This window comes from Sabethes cyaneus, chromosome 3, assembly GCF_943734655.1.
Source record: "Sabethes cyaneus chromosome 3, idSabCyanKW18_F2, whole genome shotgun sequence".
Classification (NCBI taxonomy): Eukaryota; Metazoa; Arthropoda; class Insecta; order Diptera; family Culicidae; genus Sabethes; species Sabethes cyaneus.
The window spans coordinates 145,565,999-145,586,938 of NC_071355.1; the positions used below are offsets into that span (position 1 = coordinate 145,565,999).

The following is a 20,940-nucleotide window of genomic DNA, read 5'->3' on the forward strand; positions in this document are numbered from 1 at the left end:
CGAGTTTTCTTTTAATAAACTTCAAATCAGACTGTAAATCACCAACTCTACTTCACAAAAAAACATACTCAAATATTTGAAGTGCACCGACCATCAGTCATTTTCGCCCAACCAATCAGCACAAATTGCATCGACTAATGATTTTCCCGCCTTGCTGCATACTTACTGCATTACATTACCGTTCTATCAAAATACTTGAACTTTACAGTTCGGTAAAGTGCACATCCCGGCCAAACATCAATTAAATTATAATTTAGAGTTTTGTTTGGCCAAACTGTAATTACTCCATCTCTAAAAGTTGGCTCTTCTGCCGAACACACCAGGACGTGGTAGTGGATTGCAGCGTAGACGCGGTTCTCGAAGGGGCTGTACGGGGGGTGGTGGTAAGAAATATTGGCAAGATCCGGAAGAAAAACCGGGGTGAAAAGCAAAACTTCATTTCACGCGACGCTGGCTTCCTGTTTCGAGCAGCCATGTTTCAGGCTCAAGCATGATCGTTTGAGCACTGGAAGTGGGTAAGGTGTATGGTCTTGGCATGTCTCCATGCAGCTAAATACTAGAAACGGAGCCGTCAGGGTTGCTAGAAAAAAAAACAGAAGGATGAAAACGGACCTTCAAGCACTTTGTGATATTAGAGCGAAAATATCTTTCAATTATGCGATGTTTATAGTTCATGCAGGATTCTTATTTTCTCCTTTCTCTCATAGTGTACATATGTATATGTATATTCATAGTTTCGTAGCCCTATTGCAGTAGTTTTCCCGTAATCTTAAAGTGCTTACTCTATGACACACATAGTCCGTTGGATGGTTTGTTTCTGACTGTGCTATACTAGAATGCCATTGTTTCTTGCGAAGCATTGCAAGTATGCTGCTGCTACTGCCGCTGCAACATGGGAAGCCAGCTACTTCTAGGGTTGGGTAAACAGAGTGAAAGAACTGTATAACAGAAAGGAAAAGTGGATAAGATTTATCCTTTTCAGACACGCTGTAAGTATTCGGCCAACCGTACATAGTACACAGCACAGGGGGCTGCCGCTGACAGAAGCGAGAGGGCGGCGTTTCTTTGCGTTTCAAATGTTGATTACTCTACTTGTTTATATACTAATTGCGAGGGGTTAAGATGAAGCTTATATACAGTGTGATTATAAAAATATGTCCATCAATAGTCCTTCCCACATATTTTTTCAAGTGCCGTGTCATTTTCAAAATGCAACTGATAATTGGTTTGATTTTATAATCCATCCAAAACAACGTCACATACCGAAGGTATTAATATAATTTCTGTAACTGATAAAATACAATGGAGTAGGACATTTAAATCATGTTACTTGCGACTGTCATAGAACTGGAAAAAACATGGCTAAACTCGAAAAACGAAATTGCGTAATTAATTTGAAACAATGTTAATCATCATCATTACCAACTGCGCGCATTCGAGAAAAATCAATTTTAGTCAGTTATCTGAACTCAAATGCGTTCGGCGTGGATGAAGTATTTGTCGCACACAGCCCCCCTATAGGACTGATAGGTGCAGCGGAAATGAAAAAGGCGAAAATATTTGCACCTGTTTTTGAACGAACTGTGAAACTTTTTCGTGCAATAGAAATCCTGATAGAATATTCATTTGCATTTTTTCAATATAGTTCGCTTGCGTTTCCACACAAACATGTTTTGTATTTTTTTACCAGCTATTCTAATACATTTGGAGAGTGTTATTGCTTATGTACACTTCCCAGATGTTGTTTTATATTTGCTCAGTGTAGAATGAAAAGTTTTTTTTGTGAGCGTAGAATTTTAGTCGACCAGCTATGAAAAAAAAAACTGCGGTATTCAAAACAGCGTTGAATAAGTTTCCATTCAAAATCCAGCAGTTGCAAAGAATTTCGTTATTTTTCAAGTCATAAAAATACATTTTAGAGAAACGTCCAATGTGCACGGAAAATGAATAAATACGCAACTGAGTACCGGTTTTACCTCCCCCATTGAAAAGTTGTGTTTTAATCCCTCCCTATTGCAAAATTAGTGAAAAGACATCAGAATCCTCAGCACGTGATTGAGATGAGCGTGACCTTTTTGTGTCCTTTCAATATTTGGTTTGGAGACTAACTAAAGGAAATGGCAGGAAACGAGTGATAATGCGAAGGGTATCAGAGAGAAATGGTGATACATATTTGCCTGGTGGAAATCCCCCCATTGAGAACATTTGCTTCCAAAGACGAATGGGTTCGATTTCCTCCTCTAATCAACAATATGGATAACAAGCTTGATTGGCGAAGAATCCTTTGTATAAGAAGGGCGGCTTGTGAATGGATGATGTGCAGATGACCTAAACGGAAAGTTGCTAACTGGTCTATCGATTGGCCTATGTGCTGGTATATTCTATATGCTAAAGGAAATAATATGCCTCGATGGGGTTCTGGGTTGATGGTATTAGCTTTCTTTGCCTTATTTCTCAGTGGTGTGATGAAATCAATCAGACGCCCTCGTTTGTCTGAACAAATGCTCAACTACATGTTGTTTTATGCTGTCTGTGCAAAGCAGTGCTACAAAAAATGCATCCTGCTTTGCGAGGTAAAAGAAAAATACATTTAACCACACGGGTAGAGTAGGATGAACATAATATGCTTGATGTCTTTGTGCGTGCTTCTGTATATGATATTAATAAATCATGTTATTAGTGAATCATAACTTTTCATTAATGGTATAGTTATAAGGGCAACAGAGTATGCTTTTACGCAGGAATAAAATAACAAAATAATATACAAAGAAAAGATCGTTTCTCAGATTACCGCTACGACAAGGTGATAAACTACTTATACTACTTACCGTACTGCATCGTTCGTACAATTTCCAGGCTCCGAATCGGTTCACTGGTGGGCAGCGCATCGATTTCCTCGATAACCACCGAGGAAACCTTCTTGTTGGAGTCCGCAGATTCGGCATTCACCGTTTTGATGATTTTCCCATGATCTACCAAGAAAATCATTAAGAGAAGAATGGAAATAATTTAGTTTCAAAATAGTTATCGAAACATTGGACTGTCCGATAACTCACCTGTACCAACGAAAATCACATCATATGTTTTTCCGCCGGGAGTTTTAATCTGCGAATCGACGGCGATGGCAGCGAACCGGTAGCTGGCGGGTGTGCAACGTGAAACAAGCGGAAGAAAATTGTAAAGCAAATTAGTACATTTACGCCCCGACAAACTGGGAAATCGCAAAAATTTATGCCAACGAATGTATTTCACCATCGGTTGCTAGTATTAATTAATCTCGCTAAATTAACATAACCTGTCAGCCACTAGGAAAAGTCAGCAAGTTAAATACCAAGCGAATTGTAAAAGCGAGAAAAAAAAGTAGGTATGACTGGGCAAAACACCTACACTGTGCTAACGCGAGTCAAAATCGGTGAGCCGAAAAATGTTGGCACATTTTCATCCATCAGTGAGTGCGTCTTTTTGAAGTTGAGTGTTAAATCTGGCAGTGTTCGCGAGTCGTTGTGGCACGAGCCAGGTCGCGGATCCGGTACCTGCAGGGAAGAAAAAAGAAGAACACGTGCATATAGTGAAACGGTATTATTCATACGGAAAAAGTGCTTTCGAAGTTTTGAATTTATTAACAAAACTAATGAGCAAGGTTGCGGTTTCAATGAAAATTTTATTTCACAAATAGAGTATGTAGCACAAACAGGACCAGCGGAAACTGGGATTTTCGCCCAGGCTTTATGTTTCAAAGGCTGTGATATTTTGAGGTTATTTAGTGAAGGCTGTATTTGACAAAAATCTGTACATTTATAACTCAAACCCTGCTATGGTCTTTCATCATTATTTATTAACTTATATGACAATCTCTGCCATCTGGTTACAAAAGTGTAACCCGAGTACACGCTTTGCTCGTCCACTTAAATTACAGTCCTGACCCTACCTCGTCGCGTGGATTACTGTTTCCTCGAAATAGCGTCTGCATTTCACGTTAGAAGCGGCTCACAATAGTGTCCGACCAGGTGTGATCCATTAAATAAAAAATGCCTTGTCTAGAACGCCAAACCCAAAACTCTAACACAAGATTAAGTAGATTATCCTGCAAGGCCGTTGTAAAACTTAACTACGAACAACCTAAGAAATACGGATCTGGAACCATCGTCGTCTTGAGCAGCATAAAGCCGAGGTTGCCTGTGCTGTTTCAAGCAGTCGTCTCCATTCAACTCGATCTTGTGCCACTCGTAGCCAATTTGACCTGGTCGAGCCATCTTGCACGTTGACCTCCCCCTGTTCCTTATGCTGATGTGATTGTTGAAGAGAACGGTTTTCGTCGCATTGTCGTCTGGCATCTTTACGATATGTCCGGCCCACCGTAGCCTTTCGCCACTTTCGCCAGATATACAATGGGAATTTCTTCAAGCAGTGCCTGTAGCTCGTAATTCATACGCCTCCGCCCCTCTCCGCTTTCAGTTTGTACTCCATCAAATACCATCCGCAGCACCTTCCGCTCGAGCGCAGCAAGGGCGCGTATGTAGTCCGTGGGTAGCGTCACGGCTTCAAGTTTATAGAGAACTACCGGTCTAATAAGGGTTTTGTACATTGTCAGCTTTGAACGGATATACCACGGGCTTCTTGATCGTGGTATTTTGCGAAGGGCAAAGTAGCCCCAATTTCTCGCTTCATCTCCCTTACTAGTGTTGTTGTCCGCGAACACCAGCGATCCCTAATAAATGAACTCATTTACCACATCTAGTTCATCGCCGTCAACGGTTACTGTCCGTGGAAGGCACGCGTTTGTTTCCTGTGAGTCTCTTCCTTTCATGTATTTGGTCATCGACGCATTTAATTTTAGCCCAATCCTCCTAGACTCCGCTTTCAGTCTAGTGTAGATTTCCGCTGCCGTCGCAAAGCTCCAGGCTATGATATCAAAGTCATCTACAAAACCTATGTTTCGGCTATCCTTGGTGAAAATCGGGCCACGCATTTCGATGAACGCTCGTCGTATCACCTTCTCAAGAGCGATGTTGAGTAGTATGCAGGATAAGCCGTAACCTTGTCTCAACTCCCACCGTGTCTAGAAGGGACTTGAGATCGTCCCCGAAATACTCCCCGCTTACTCGATCAAATATAGATCAGTCGCGTCAGTTTGTCCGGAAAACCGTGCTCGTGAATTATCTGTCATAGTTGGTCTCGATCAACTGTATCGTATGCTGCTTTGAAATCAAAAAAGATGTGATACGTGGACACCTTGCAGTCCCGACATTTAGTAATATCTGTCAGTTTATTTTGGACGTGTATTAAAAATAGGTTAATCACAAATGTGTCCGCATATTCTTCGTTTAGAGTGTATTCCAATGTCAACACAGCTTGCAAGTTTATGTTGAATTTTCATTCGTTTACGAGTTGTGGTAATCATGGACGCAAAAAGGGAACTTGTGATAAGTCTGTTTTTCAAAAATTTTCGACCGTGTGATATTTTAAAGAAGCTGATCCCACTCGGATTGAACGAAAGATTCATCTTTCGTACCATCAAGTGATACAAAAAACCGGTTCATGAAAAATACTCCCCAAACCTGGTCGTAAGGACACCGGAAGACATCAAACGAGTAAGAGAGAGAGTAATTCTCGTTGAAACGGGGCCACTACTGACACAAGGTCTTCAAATTTTGGAACTTTTGCGCTTAATTGGTTGAAAATGGCTAAAAAATAAGAATTACACTTTTGATGCCTTGAAATAGAGGACCCCTCGTTCACCAAGGGGCCTAACAGTTTCAAAAAAAGTTGAATTTTAAGCAAACCCCGAGATCTATATTATGCGATATTTCATAAATTTGCCATGAAACAACTAACAAATGACCCGGTACTGTAAAGAAGAACAGGGCTTTCAAATAAAATAAAAAAAATTTTGGCGACCATCTTGGATTTGGTCGCCATATTGGATTTTATAAAAAAATCGCCGTTTTGGTCATGAGCCCCCAACCGATTTTTATTTTAAGACCACCATTGGAAAGCTGAGAAAAAATGCTACAAGAAACATTAATTAAATTTCATGTGTAGTGGAATTAAATAAACGAAACAGTTAATTATCTGTACCAAGGTTTACCGGTTGTTCTCTACGGGCATGAAACATGGACAATGCTGGAAGAGGACCTGTGTGTGCTCGGAGTTTTCGAACGACGAGTGCCAAGAACGAACTTCTGCGGCGTACAGAAGAACGGAGTATGGAGACGAAGGATGAGCTATGAACTCGCACAGCTCTATGGCGAATCCAGTATTCAAAAGGTGGTTAAAGCTGGACGGATAGGATGGGCAGGGCATGTTGCAAGAATGCCGGACAACTACCCTGCAAAGGTGGTGTTCGCGTCAAATCCGATAGGGCCAAGACGACCAGGAATGCAACGAACAAGATGAATACCAAGTGGAGCGAGATCTGGCGGAGAGAACTTAGTGTCCACAGAATTAGAGAGCGGTAGCCCACAACCGAGTTCATTGGAGAAAACTTGTTCAACAGGCTTTGTCTTAGGACGACAGTAAGTAAGTAAGTAAGTAAGTAAGTAAGTAAGTAAGTAAGTAAGTAAGTACAAACAACGAGTTAAAACTGACAGTTAAAATATCATCAATTAGCTAACGTCCTCTGCACATTAATAGTTCTTTTTGGCACTTGACAGCAATACAATCGAATGTATGTAAACAATTGCATGCAATTAATTGTAAAGCAACAAATTGAACGCCCGAAACCTATTTTCGGATCAGACAGTCGCTAATTTTTCCTCACTTTGAAAATTGCTGCATCATCACGTCACATTCATGAATACTCCGTTAACATCTTTTTCATATAAGATACGAGTTTTGAAAAAATTCTTTCAGTATGTGGATACAATGCGGGGATAACCAGGGTCGCTCATTTTTTTATAAGCTGTTCACTTCCAGAACATCAAATTGGATTAGTTTTATCGCGGTCCCAAAAAATTTTGTTTGAGATGAGGCTTATCACTTTTTCTGGCGCACTTCTCTTATACAGACCAAGGTTAGTCAAGAGAGGTTTTTTGATGTTCAAATTTGTTTTTCACCCCCGCTGGGTTACCCTTGACGACCACCGAAATTTTCAAAGCGGAAACTGTTGAATAAACAACGTCGATGGTTGCTAACCAATTATTCCGCGCACTTCTGTTCTACAAACTGTGAAACTAGATCATCTATTTTTACTCACCTTGATACAGACATAAAATTGGTTTAGGTTTACCGCGGTCCAAAGAAATTTTGTTAGAACGAGAGTTCTTTATCGCTTTTTCCAAGCACAGATATCAAATTAGTATAAGTTTAAACGTCATAAACAATCTTCGACCTGTTGGGGCGAGGGGATTTGTTACTTTGTTTTCTAAAAATGAAGTACTCGAAGTCATAGTAAACAGATGGTGTGTTTAAGTCTCGTCCCTGCCTGTGAAGACAGGCGATCGCAAAAAAATGTATGGGGATATTTGACCTCGAAATTTTTCGGTAATTTTCACTCATTCGTGATTGAAAAAGAAAATTGTAATAGAAACCACATAATTAGTACATCTGTTATGAGTCGATCGGTATCTAAACCCAGAAAATCCATTCATAATTGGCAGAGCTACTTGCGTTCAAAATCTTTCATATTTTTGTGACGGTAGCTAGAATCTAAATTATGGAATGACACCCTGCGGTAAGACATAGTCCTACGTCAAAATCAAAACAACGGGTGCACGGTTTGACTAGAAAGCCGAAAGTTGCATTCCACTCTTACATTCGAGATGTCGGTAGCTACTCAAGCGACACGGTAATTGTGAAATTCTGTTTTCGGACAAAAAAATGTTCCTGCTACACATCTTTCTGATATTTCTTGGCACAAACTAGCTGTTCAAAGGTTCCAAAATGTTTCCAGGATGATAGTATGGGGATGTTTCTCCAAAAATTTAAAGGTGCCATTGCTGTTCATTAAACCTGATGTTAAAATCAACATCGATAATGTTTTGAAGAACCATTTGCTTCTCATTTTCTTATCGTCAAAAAACACTACAAGAATGCACCATACTACTTCCAACAAGATTCAGCACCGTCTCACCAGGCGAAAGCTACACAGACTTGGTGTGGGGACAATATTCCGGATTTTATTTCTTCGAAAGAGTGGCTTGCCTCTTCGCCTGACCTGAATTCCCTCGACAACTATGCATAGGGTTATTTGCTAGGCAAACTAGGGAGCACCAGAGGATTGATTGTGGATACTAAGTTTGGAGAAGGTTTGAGATGAAATGCTTCAGGATATCGTGCGTGCAAGATGTAAAACTTTTCAACAACAATTGCGACTGGAAAGTAAAGCAAAGGCAGAAAGATTTGAATTGGACTAATTTAAGACGAATGTTATGGATATACTTTACAAGAAATACACTGAAAATTAAAATTTATGCAAGAGTCTTATTTATGTAACCATTTATTTCACTGACGACAGTTACTTTCCCTGTACGAATAAAGAACGAGTTTTTTTCTGGAGCTGGACCTTCTAGAAAAGAACTACGCATCTGTGATGCGGATGTGTTTCGCATTATTCGAAAGTTCAGCGTATCAAAGAAATCATATTTACACGAGCAATCGCCGTTTGATGATATTATGGGGTGGTACGAAAAAAGTTTGGGCAGGTGCTCAATGAAAGAGCACCCCATGTGATGTAATAGAAAAGAGCAAGCCATCAGCATTTGCTAACCTGACGCCTTTGATCATTTACTTCAAAGGATGCCGGGAAACATACAGCTCGGGGAGGCTACAAAGATAAATGCTATGTACGAATAAGCGAGCCCCAGAGACACCACCGGTAGAGCCGTATAAAATATACAAATAAGTGAGCAAAACTGCCGCCAACGGAAAAGAAACACTTACCATCGATGGGTTAACAGGTAGCCAATTAGAGTTTAATCCACTTTGCTCCTTGAAGTTTCCTTCAAACGTGTCGGCGATATCCTGTAGGAAAAAAAAGGTGGAGAGTGGGAAAATGAGTGTGTGCACTTTATGAAATTGAGAATGGCGGTAGTTGGCATGTTATTAGAATTAGAAATGGTACGTAGTATGCATAAAAATTGTGGCTAATATGTAGAAATTTTCCATCTAACGTAAATTGAGTTTTCTATCTAAAGTTGAATAACATTCACTTTGCTACCAGCTAGTTTTGGAAGACACAATACTGAACTCTGTTGAAGCATATTTCATTGTGCGAACACATACTACTGCACTGGAATTCACTGCAAATTGATTGCGGTTGAGGTTTCGCGGTTGAAGTATTTTATTCGGTTGGAATGTTCTCCACATCATCGACATTCTAATGATAACAATACTAACAATACCACCTAATAACAGCAACGCGCGGAATAGCTTCCCTAAATTTGAAATTCGATATATTTGTATTTTGAGAGATAGTGCGAAGAATGCTTACCTGCAGCGAGAAGGTACATATGGCTGAGCCAGCGATAGCGTTGGTTGACGTGGTGAATACGGCATAGATGAGCTTGGAATTGCTGTGGCCGTATCGACCCTCTATCAGACTGCTGGTTGATTCTGTAAATAGTAACGATCGGGAAAAGGTAGATTAGTGCCTGACTATATTGTTCCGATTTAATTGAATAGTAGTTATGGTATGCAATATTTCAGAGACAGGTAATGTTGAAAATAAGACTGAGCCCAGCCAAAAAAACTTTTCTGAAAAAAGGACTTCGAGAGCAGTGCTTCAATAAAGGTGTAGCAAAATAACAAAAAAAACGGGCCAAAATGGATCTTTGTCTTATTTTCTTTAACAATAGCTTGCAGCCCAGAAAGTATTGCATTCAGACTAGCTTTTCAGATTCTTCATTTGGAAAGCAAATACGCAACAAAACATCGCAATCGCCATTTTGCATTCTAAAATACGTTCGACTTTTTGTGGACTGTGGGATACATTTAAGAGTGCCACGAAAATCGAACTGGTTCTAAATTATCCTGGTGACTAGAGATGTGTGAGAGCGTATATAAGCAATTTCGATAACCATTTTGCAGTAAACAGTTAAACAACCGGGACGGCAATCTGTGTTCTTTAATTTTTCGGCTAAAAGAGAGATAACGAAGTGATAACTAAGACATTTAATAAACGGAATTCGGTATGGTTTTGGAAGCTCACTAAATAAATAATTTAAAAAACTTTCGACCATCTGTTATTTTTTTCCACAATTGGTTCAAAAACTGCGTTATGCCCCTTTTAGTTTTAGCTATATGTTATTCTCTTATTTCCATTCCATTTGCCTAGTACGCTTTTATTTGTTTATCTGTTTTCTATTTTCCTTTTACGTTTCCAATTTCTCCTATAATTTTATTCATCTACATTTTTTTCAACTTTTACTTTTCTCTTTCTCGCTTTAGTTTTTGCACTTTTCATTCCTATTTCTTCACATTCCACTTTTATATTGCATGCTTACCTAAGCAAAGCAAAGCTTAGGTGCTACATTCCGTTATCGAAACTTGACCTTCTGTATTTATATGACAGACTTCGCAGCCAGCTGTTAGAGTACAAGACAATTGCATGCCCAATTGCTACGATCCTATTGACTCTAACAGCCTTTCCCAGTCGAGATTCGAACATACGACGACTGGCTTATTAGGTCAGCGTCATACCTCGAAACCAACTGGGTGGCTTGCATGCTTACCTATTTGCTCTTATTTTAATTTTTCATATTCTCTCCTATCACAAACTATGTAAATGTAATTTTTCTTTTATTTTCCCTTTAAAATTACCGTTTACATTTCACAATTCTATACATCTGTCTATATCAGATTCGAAAAAATATGAATTTCTGTTAAAGAAGAAGAGTGGACTACTTAATTTTAAATTTTCCTATAACTTTCGCTATTTTTTGTGTTTTAAAATTTAGTCTCCATCATATACGATTTACATATTCTATTACTTTCCTTTCCCGGTTTTTTTGGTGAAACCACACGTCGGCCGGAAATTTCACTAGCTTTTCTTCTTCCACAATATAGTCAAAGTTTCATTTATCTTATTAATTTCTATTCCATATTCTTTTTTTTTGCAAATTTCTCTCGTAAATCTGTCTTGTTTTTTTTCAAAATATCTGTTGCTGTCATCTATTGTCGCTTTTTATCCATTTTCTTTTACTTTCAAACTACTTTGAACATAGAACTACGTCTTTCAGGACATCCAATTGGATGCTGTGAAAAGTGCTCAAGGCTCAAGCGATCCATGAGGTTCCTTGATGGCGATCTCGTTGGACACTTGAGTATTCTCAAAGAATTTTCCATAAATCCCTTAATGTTAATGAACGATGACCATATGCGTAAGTGTAATTACTTCGATCACAAATTTCGTGTTCTTGATTTTATTCGCTCTGCTTGGAATGCCAGAGAACCTAATTTTCGCTCAGGATCCCTGGTGTTCTACAAGGACAGTTCAAGACAAAATAACATTGCAGGTGCTGGTATAACAAGCCTAGGGATTATTTCAAGCAGAAATATATGCAATACTAGAGTGTGTATCAATCTGCATAAAAAGTAACTACAAAAATGTAAATATCTATATTTGCTCGGATAGTCAAGCAGCATTGAATGCTTTAAAATCAAAAACTTACACTTCTGAACTAGTGTGGGAATGCATAGAACTGTTGGAAAAACTTTCCTGTCGCAATATAGTCAACCTCTATTAGGTTCCTGGTCACTGCGGAATCAAAGGGAACGAAACCGCTGATCAATTAGCAAAGAAGGGGTCATTCATGCAGTTCATAAGACCCGTAATCTTTTTCGGACTATCTTCAAGTCCCCTTAAAATGGAACTTAGGAACTGGGAAAAACCAAAGGTACAGCCCAAGCAACAATTTGGGTTTTATTACACTCTTATGATGGCATTTAGGATCAAAATTGGTCTTGAAGACCACCATAAGAGTACAATAAAACTCATATTGTTGCTTGGGAGTCTAACTGGAATATTACCTCGAATCCCCGGCAATCAAAACGTTTTATAGAGCCAAATGCTCTGCAATCACAAAAACGATTAAACCTTTTATTAAATGTGGATCCAGATTCTGAAACTGGACAGGAATACTAACCAGATTTTGGGCCAGATTTTTGATCAAACCACCTACCAAATTTCCAATCAAGTTTTGAACCAGATTCTAGACCTGGACCGTATTTTGGACTTGAAATAATGGCGGACCACATTTTGTACCAAATTTTGTAACAAATTTTGGAACTGATTTTAACTAGGTTCTGGACCAGGTGTTGGACTATATTTTTAATTAGATTTTGGCCATATTTTGGACCTGAACCGAATGTTGGGCCAGATTTTGGACCACATTTGATCAAATTTCGACCTGGTTTTGGATAATATTTTTGACCACATTTTCGATCCGATTTTGGATCAGATGTTGGTCCAGATTTTGAACCACATACTGGACCAAACCCATAATTTGAGCCTAGAGCCAATTTTTTAAATCAGATTTTGGTTAAGTTTTTGGATCAAATTTTGGACCAGATTCTCAAGCTGGGTCAGATTATAAACCAGATTTTGAACCACAGTCTTGATCAGATTTTGGACCACATTTTCGATCAGATTTTTAAACTAGTAACAAGATTTTGGAAAAGATATTGAACCAGGACTCAGACTTCAGGACTTAGAGCATATTTTGAATCTGAACTATATAGTGGATCCCATTTTTTATCAAATTTCATTTCAGATTTTATAACCGACTAGAGGACCCGGCGCGCGTTGCTACGCCATTCTAAAAAGGGGGTACATGCATAATCCTGAAGAGTTGATTAATTGTAATCTTGCAACCAAGAGCTTTCTTTTTGACAACCCAAGATATTCCTAAATCATGCCGCAAATTTCTAATCCAACGCGTCAGAATTTGTGACTCGAGCAGCAAGTCCAACGTAACGATTTGGGTTTTATTACCAACCCTTAAAATGGTAATGTTGGCAAAATCGTAATAAAATATCACTGCAGTTCGATTGAAATCAGTCGGAAACCGGTCAGAAACCATAAACTTAGTGTAATCTCAACATTATTTTCTTCATATTTTCATTTCAACAATGTATTTTCTCTTCAATTTTGTTTTTAAAATAAGTACTTACTTACTTAAAAAAATAAGTATCTTACTTTTATTTAATTTGACCCATTATCTAGGCTTCACCGATTTTTTCTTAACAATTTTGTTCCAAATTTATCTTATATTTTAGTATGGACGGCAACACTCGCGACTTCGATTACTTTTTGAATATTGCAAAAAATTCTGTTTAATTTGTATGAGAGCATACCCCCCTTCCAGAGGGGAGAGGAATCTCAATACGCCATAGAAAAAAAATTTTGCCTCCAGTAGCCCCCAAATTCATTTGCTTGATTAATAGTCGTGTTATGGGAAAATTTGTGTTTTATTTGTATGGGAGCCCCCCTCTTAGAAGAAGGAGGTTTCTCAATCTACCATAGAAAAAAAAATTCTACCTCCAGAAACCTTCACATGCCAAATTTGGTTCCATTTGCTTGCTTAGTTCCCGAGTTATAAAGAAATTTGTGTTTCATTTGTATGGGAGCTCCCCTTCTAGAGGGGGAGGGGTCTCAAACAACCATAGAAAAAAATCCTGTCTTTAGAAACCCCCACATGCCAAATTTGGTTCTACTTACTTGATTAAAAGTCAAGTTATGAGAAAATTTTGATTTTATTTGTATGGGAGCCCCCCGTCTTAGAGCAAGGAGGGTTCTCAATATACCATAGAAAAAATTTCTGCCTCCAAAATCCTTCACATGCTAAATTTGGTTCCATTTGCTTAATTAGTTCCCGAGTTATAAAGAAATTTGTGTTTCATTTGCATGGGATCCCCCCCTCCCCTTCTAGAGGAGGAGGGGTCTCAAACAACCGTAGAAAAAAATTCTGTCTCTAGAAACCTCCACATGCCAAATTTGGTTCCATTTGCTTGATTAATAGTCAAGTTATGAGGAAATTTTGGTTTTATTTGTTTGGGAGCCCCCCCCCCCCCTCATAGAGAAAGGAGAGTTCTCAATCTACCATAGAAAAAAATTCTGCCTCCAAAAACCTTCATATGCCAAATTTGGTTCCATTTGCTTGATTAGTTCCCGAGTTAAAAAGAAATTCGTGTTTCATTTGTATGGGAGCCCCCCCCCTTCTAGAGAAGGAGGGGTCTCAAACAACCAAAGAAAAAAATCTTGTCTCTTGCAACCCCCACATGCCAAATTTGGTTTCATTTGCTTGATAATTAGTCAAGTTATGAGGAAATTTGTGTTTTATTTGTATGGAAGCCCCCCCTCTTAGAGGAAGCAAGGATCTTAATCCACCATAGAAAAAAAATCTGCTACTAAAAACCTTTATGTGCAAAATTTGGTTCCATTTGCTCCATTAGTCTCCGAGTTACGCAGAAATTTGTGTTTCATTTGTATGGGAGCCCCCCTTTTTAATGGGGGAGGGGCCTCAAACCATGCTAACAACATTCCTCACATCATACGCAATGTGTATGCCAAGTTTCATCAAAATCCGTCGAGTGGTTTGCGAGTCTATACCGGACACACGAACAGCATTTCATTTTTATATATATAGATTTGGACTAGATTCTGGACCATACACAGAAAAGTATTTGGACCAAAAAGCTGGCCAAAATGAGGAAAATTAAAACTCGTTCAATCCCCTCCAACTAAACCTCGCTGTTTTTCCAGATACCTATCACACAATGTTACGTTAATTTTGAAACCATTTGTTTTGTTTACACCTTGCATAGAGCTGTCAAACTTCGAGTAAAAATGGGCCATATATTTTCGCTCATATAGGTAAGGATGTTGCCTTCCACATTTCTAAAGCTATATATATCCTATCGACCAGCTGTAAAAAGGCTTTTTAAACTCAAAGATTTTACAGTTATTTGTTGATATAGACTTTAGATTTCAATGAATATAATGATGACAAGCGAGCAGTATTTGTTATAGCAGAATAGCATAAATATGTTGCTACTTTAAAGTGATATTTGTTTATGTTCTCACCATTTCTCATAACAATCTTTGATGCCATTTGATAGCTTAGAGTCCCAGGAAGAGGGTTGTGAGTGAAATTTTTGCAACTTTTTGCAATTTTATGAAATGAAAACTTTTTACTAAATGATGAAATATTCAATTTCCCAGCATTTTTCTTATGATAAATTATACTATCATGAAATTTCAAGCATGTGAAAGATGAATTTTATGTCATTGTGCTTGTGAGACACTAGAGGAATGCTCTATAAACTAATTGAACAAGAAATTTCAGGTATTATAAGCAAAATTCGCCAAATTTCTTTAATTTCTATCAAATTTGAGCATGCTGTATCTCTTCATTACGCAATTAATTCGAAAAGCGTGTTATCAGTTAAAAGGCCTGTTTTGTAAGAAATATATATACATGCTGGATCTGGATTAGGTTTTCCTGCGATAATTATTGAGGGTCGCCCATCGAAGGGATTCCATAATGGACCGAGGGAAGCATGCGTAGGAAAACGAAGGAAAGTGTTTAAGCTCGCACCTCTTTCTCTCTCTCTCTCTCTCTCTCTCTCTCTTTCTATCTCTCACACACACACACACACACACACACACACACACACACACACACACACACACACACACACACACACTCTCTCTCAGTCTCACTGTTTCTCTCATTTTTTTTCTCTCTCTCACACACATACATACTTCTCTCTCACTTCTCTCCCTTTCTCACTCTTTTTATGAAAGTTTCCATTCTTCAACTACAGTAAAAGCAATAGTAGAAAATATTTTTTGAAACGATGGTTCTACAATTGATGAAGGGACGGTAGGGGAAAGAAATAAAAATTTTTTTTTTTGGTGAAGGAGGGGAAGAGCGGAAAGGAAGGGGGGGGGTATTGGTAGATATGCTTGACAAGTAGTCATTTTGACTCCTACCTTTTGTCCAATGCTGGAAGGTGCATGAGTCGAACCAAGCTGTAATCTGAGATTATATCCGGATTCGAACCCACAACACCCACCAGGGCATGTGGTTCGCTGGTACTTGTACCTTTGAACCATAGAGGCGCTGGACAAAAGGAGACCGCAAAATCCACTTCTCAAGAATAGCGACGCGTTTGGTTGGGTTATCGACACATATTGTGCCGCTTCCTACATCAATTGAAGATTACTACCGAGCGAGAAGTTTTAATCTAACTACTTTTTACTTTCAGGACGTCGACACTATGCCGGCCCTTACGACTTGCAAGGTACTGCGCGTGACGTTGTTCGTCACGTGATGGGTGATTCGAACTCATCCGGTTATAATCTCAGATTACAGCTTGGTTCGACTCATGCACCTTCCAGCATTGGACAAAAGGTAGGAGTCAAAATGACTACTTGTCAAGCATAGCTACCAATACCCCCCCTTCCTTTCCGCTCTTCCCCTCCTTCACCAAAATAAAAATATTCATTTCTTTCCCCTACCATCCCTTCATCAATTGTAGAACCATCGTTTCAAAAAATATTAATATATATGGTCAAGACTAAAAACTTGAGATTAGCCTAATAGTAGAAAAGTTGTGCTACACTACTAAGTAGATACCAACATAATTCCATAAAAATTTGCTTCATAGAACTAATGATACTATTTTTCACTCATTACCGCTTGTTTACTCTAATAAAAATGATTTACAATACTTTTGGCCAACTTTTCGACTCAAATACTCCTATGTGCCATGTATTGGACCACATTTTTTAATCTCGTTTTGGATCAGATTCTATGCTTGGTTCCAGAGCGTCGTAGCGTGATATTGTGGCGGCCATGGTGAAGATCCGATTGGCCCCCTCGTTTTTTAAATCAGCGTTCCTTTTTTAGTATTAGACTGTCATACATGATTCATACAACTTCCTATATCAAATACTTCGCTACACTCGAGAGTGCCTCACTGAGGTTCAGGCTCTTTTTTGGCGTCCCCTAGAGCTAGCGTCCTTGGCGTGGGCCACTCTGGCCAACTGCACGCTGCGGCGCTGGGTATAGGGGGTCATTCCAAAAGATCTATCTCGGAAAGTGGTCAGTTCTTAAACGCTTATAATTTGGCGATTTCCTGATCGAATTCCAATATTATTGCACCAATCAATCGTGATCGCATTACTTCACAGACGGGGACGACAGTTAAATACATCATCCGTTTACTATGATTTCGATTACTTGCTTTTTAGAAAAAAAGTGATAGAATCTCCTCGTCTCAATAGGTCGAAGATTCGACGATTAAACCTAGACCAATTTGACGTCTGTGTTGGGGAAGTGCGCCAGAAAAGTGACAAACCCTCTCAGCAAGATTTATTATTACCGCGAATAAACCTAGACTAATTTGATGTCTGTGTTAGGGAAGTACGCCAGGAAAACTTCCTTATCTCAACAAGTCCAAAATCTTTTCCGACCTTTGCTAGGCCAATTTGATATCTGTGTTGAGGAAGTGCGTTTCAGCTGTATTGTGTAGTGGTAAGAATGGGTTACTGATAAAAAGGAATCGAATTGGTAAAATGTCTATAACGTGGGGGAAAGGTTGGTAATAAAAGCAATCTTTGATTTCTGTAAGGTAGCAAGACAGCAGTTGTTTTGTTCTTGATTTTGTAAAATTGTTTTCAAAGGCACATTTTCGCCAGAGCAACTACGATGTTTTCTCGTGGTTTAGGGTGAATATCTCTATGCATCAAGGTTTAAAACGGCGTGATTTAAACCTACAAATCCAATGCATGCCATGGTCTTTTTGAGCAATGATTCGAAAAATATAAACTGAAAGCTGTTTCTCTGCTGCTTTTTTGTTAGGGGGACTTGGACTGCTGCTACTTATTGGGCTGTAAACAGCGAGTTTGAAAGATGTAAATACCCAAATATCATATTATTTATTGAATTGAATTTATTGAGACAAGTCACTGAAAATGTGAGGCGTCTACAGCTTAATTTAAAACTCTACGAACAATGTATCAAAACAGAGCTTGCGTTAAATCTATCAAAATTAGATAATTATTGGAAAACCACAAATTGGAGCGTCTTGAGCCTTGAACGCAGATTTAACGCAGAGCGAATTGTGTTCCATCATTTAAAATATTTAACTTTAAGTCTTAAGGATCTTTAAGTGGAATTCATAGATTGTTGTAGATATATCAAATTGTACGCTGTGACATAATAATGTTTAATTTTAATGTCTTCATACTTCATGTCTGTGGTTACATATATGTTAGTATATAGTATCATTCGAATCACTTTGTTTTATAAACGCGATGTCGTCGTGTTAACCTACTCTTAAATTGGCTAGTTTACTCTTAGCAAAATAAAAGAAAATCAGTGCGCAAGGTTCAATAATCACGTCTATAATGAAATAGTTGAGATAAGGCGACGATGTTGACGGTGCAGCTGCTGCAACTGTTGATGGGCCATAGTAATTTAGTAGGAATGTCTGCCTGAGTGTACCCCCAAACCGGCAACTGGCTATAGCACTCACTTGTTGCCGGTCGAATTCCAGGTCACGTTTTCCTTATCTCGGGCAGTTCCTATATCCCGGTAGGACCCACATGCGGTCCGTTCCGAATTCGCTAGCACGCGTCAACGAACTGGAAGCTCCATGGACCCAAAGTGACAACGAGATTATGAATTCATGTACGTGCCATGAAGTGCATCTATTAGCCATATCGCAAAATCCAAATGACTGCCATTCCGAGTAATTTCCTGTCAAGTCAACACTTCTAGCCCGTCTCTTTCGGTTTTCCTATCCCCCAGAAGTGGCCACTGCTACCGAATGTACTGCAGCGGACATCCTCATGCTGTCATCTACTGGAGAAGAACGAGGAGCTGAAATTCCACGCAGCTGACGATGATGGTGACGATGGCAAGCGATGTCAAAGGCTAGTTTTACATCTAATCATGCTAATAAAATAAAATATTTTAGTCATGCAAATGGTCCTCATCTGCTACCTTTCCGCACTGGATTGGCCACTAAACTGTTTGCTTGGTGCAGTCAATCGTGAATCGTTATTGCTGCTGACTGACGGTTGGCACATCAACAGGCGCATCTAAGACAGCACCACAGCAGCAGCTCTCAACGTATATAAGAGTGTGCCTGACATCGGTCAAAAGGGTAAGAATGAAACAGTCTGCGACAGGAGTTTACCGCCATTGGAGGTTCTGCACAATTAGACATGATGGCATATCCGCAATGTGGCATGAACAATTTGGTCCTATGTTTTATCTGTCCAACGTATTGGCTGTGTAACGAGCATTTCTACATCATTGGACAAGCGTGACATTTTGCTGGTTACATTAAAGTGGGTGTTCAGCGATCATCGTGGCAAACGTAAAAGAACAGATTTTGAAAACATTCCAATTTGTAACAAACCAATTGTGTTCAAATGGATAAGGTTTATTGTTTGAAATTATGTTGGAACATGTTTACATTTCGGAATTATTTGACACAGTTGGAAGATAGTTGAGGATTCAACTAGTGGTGCTTACGGAAAGGAAGTTTTCAGCACTGCTGCACTGCTCGTACCGATTATAAAAACATTTTTTGTTCAAATCTCATAAATTCACCAATGTTTAGAAGATTGCCGCAGATTGTTGTTAAAACCGTATTGATACCCCCCTTTGTGTATTCTTTTCCAAATTTTTCTAATTATCTTATCTCAGTTGGACATAGTTGTTGGCCAAACAATGTACAATTACCAGCGGGGGTTCAAACAACTCAAACATAGATCATTTAAGTAGAAGACAAATTCGGAAGCACAACTTCATTACCGTCGCATTTCTTCGACGATCACATAATCCCTTCCTGAAGCGGGCCAAATTTGCTCTTCAAAGAGCCGACTTGCCACGTCTGTTACGGTACAGAATTGGTGAGAAAGTTTTCATCGAGTGCAATGCTCTGCATTATGCTTAACAGGTGCGGCGGTTGGCGGAAGAAAATCAGCGCGCGAGGGTGACAACGACTTGTTCAGACAGGCTTCAAAGAAGAGGAAAAGTTTTAACCCGAGAAGCTGGATACTGTACTGTCGAACTGTAGCGCCATAGACCATGGACTGAGGAGGAAATTATCTCTTAACCGAGAGCATCCCACGGTGGAGCGAAACATGCAAAAACTTTGAAGCATCAGATAACTCATGCAAGAGGAGTTGAGCTCATCCGTGTCTTCCGATATGGCAGCTGCATTTTCTTCTCCTCCGAAGGTGGCAAGATGAACTATTTATAATGAGAAATAATTTTGAAATTTTCTTTATAACTTCAGTGGGAGTACTTCCGGAAGCATATTTTACACAGTCCGCGAGAAATATTTAAGCACTTTATTGCTTTAATTAAACATCTTAAGCGACTCCTCCGCTCAACTCAAACTTGTATCGATTTTGGCGAGTATGTTATGTTGCTATTGCTACTGATTGCAAGAAATTTAAAAGCTATCATATGGAAAACGGAATGAAAGTGAAAGTTGTTCAACAGTACTTACGTATTTCGTCAAAGTAGAACGGGAAGTCACCCGGCATCGAGCAGTTTAGACGCGACTTGAGGTAGGTTGTCCAACGATTCTTGAACCGATGCGGACCACCTTTGTCCCACTTGCAGACACGTGCGACACGACTTACAACGGCCTAGATGTGGGAAAATGGAAAAACAGAGAAAAGTTTGTTAGCACTTCTTGGAGGGATATTTAATATTTGCTTAGGTTCATAGTTATTTTCTAGTGAGCTCAAACGTTGATAGACAGAGGAGCAGAAACTTTTCATAATAGTTTGGTATGAAAATAAATTCATATGTTTTGTAACCCAGAAGTCCGCTGTTTTTAATTTAATCTACCAGTATTTTTGCGATAAGTAAATTATTTTTATAAAAATAGTTTTAGTTTCAAGACTAGTTATAATTTTAATTTCAAGTTTAGTTTCAAGCCTAATTTAAGTATAATTTCAAGTCCAAA

At 38.9% G+C, this 20,940-nt stretch overlaps 1 protein-coding gene across 4 annotated transcripts in view; it reads right to left on the bottom strand.

Moving 5' to 3' along the window:
• The window catches only part of LOC128744518 (semaphorin-1A), a 422,529-nt gene that overhangs the window by 24,823 nt on the left and 376,766 nt on the right, over positions 1–20,940 (bottom strand). For all 4 annotated transcript variants that reach the window (XM_053841582.1, XM_053841579.1, XM_053841583.1 and 1 more), the window contains exons 8-13: positions 20,476–20,617; positions 9,431–9,552; positions 8,881–8,961; positions 3,388–3,533; positions 3,057–3,139; positions 2,829–2,972 (exon numbers count right to left, since the gene is read on the bottom strand). In XM_053841582.1, the coding sequence (XP_053697557.1) occupies positions 2,829–2,972; positions 3,057–3,139; positions 3,388–3,533; positions 8,881–8,961; positions 9,431–9,552; positions 20,476–20,617 (718 nt within the window). The remainder of the gene's footprint in view (positions 1–2,828; positions 2,973–3,056; positions 3,140–3,387; positions 3,534–8,880; positions 8,962–9,430; positions 9,553–20,475; positions 20,618–20,940) is intronic.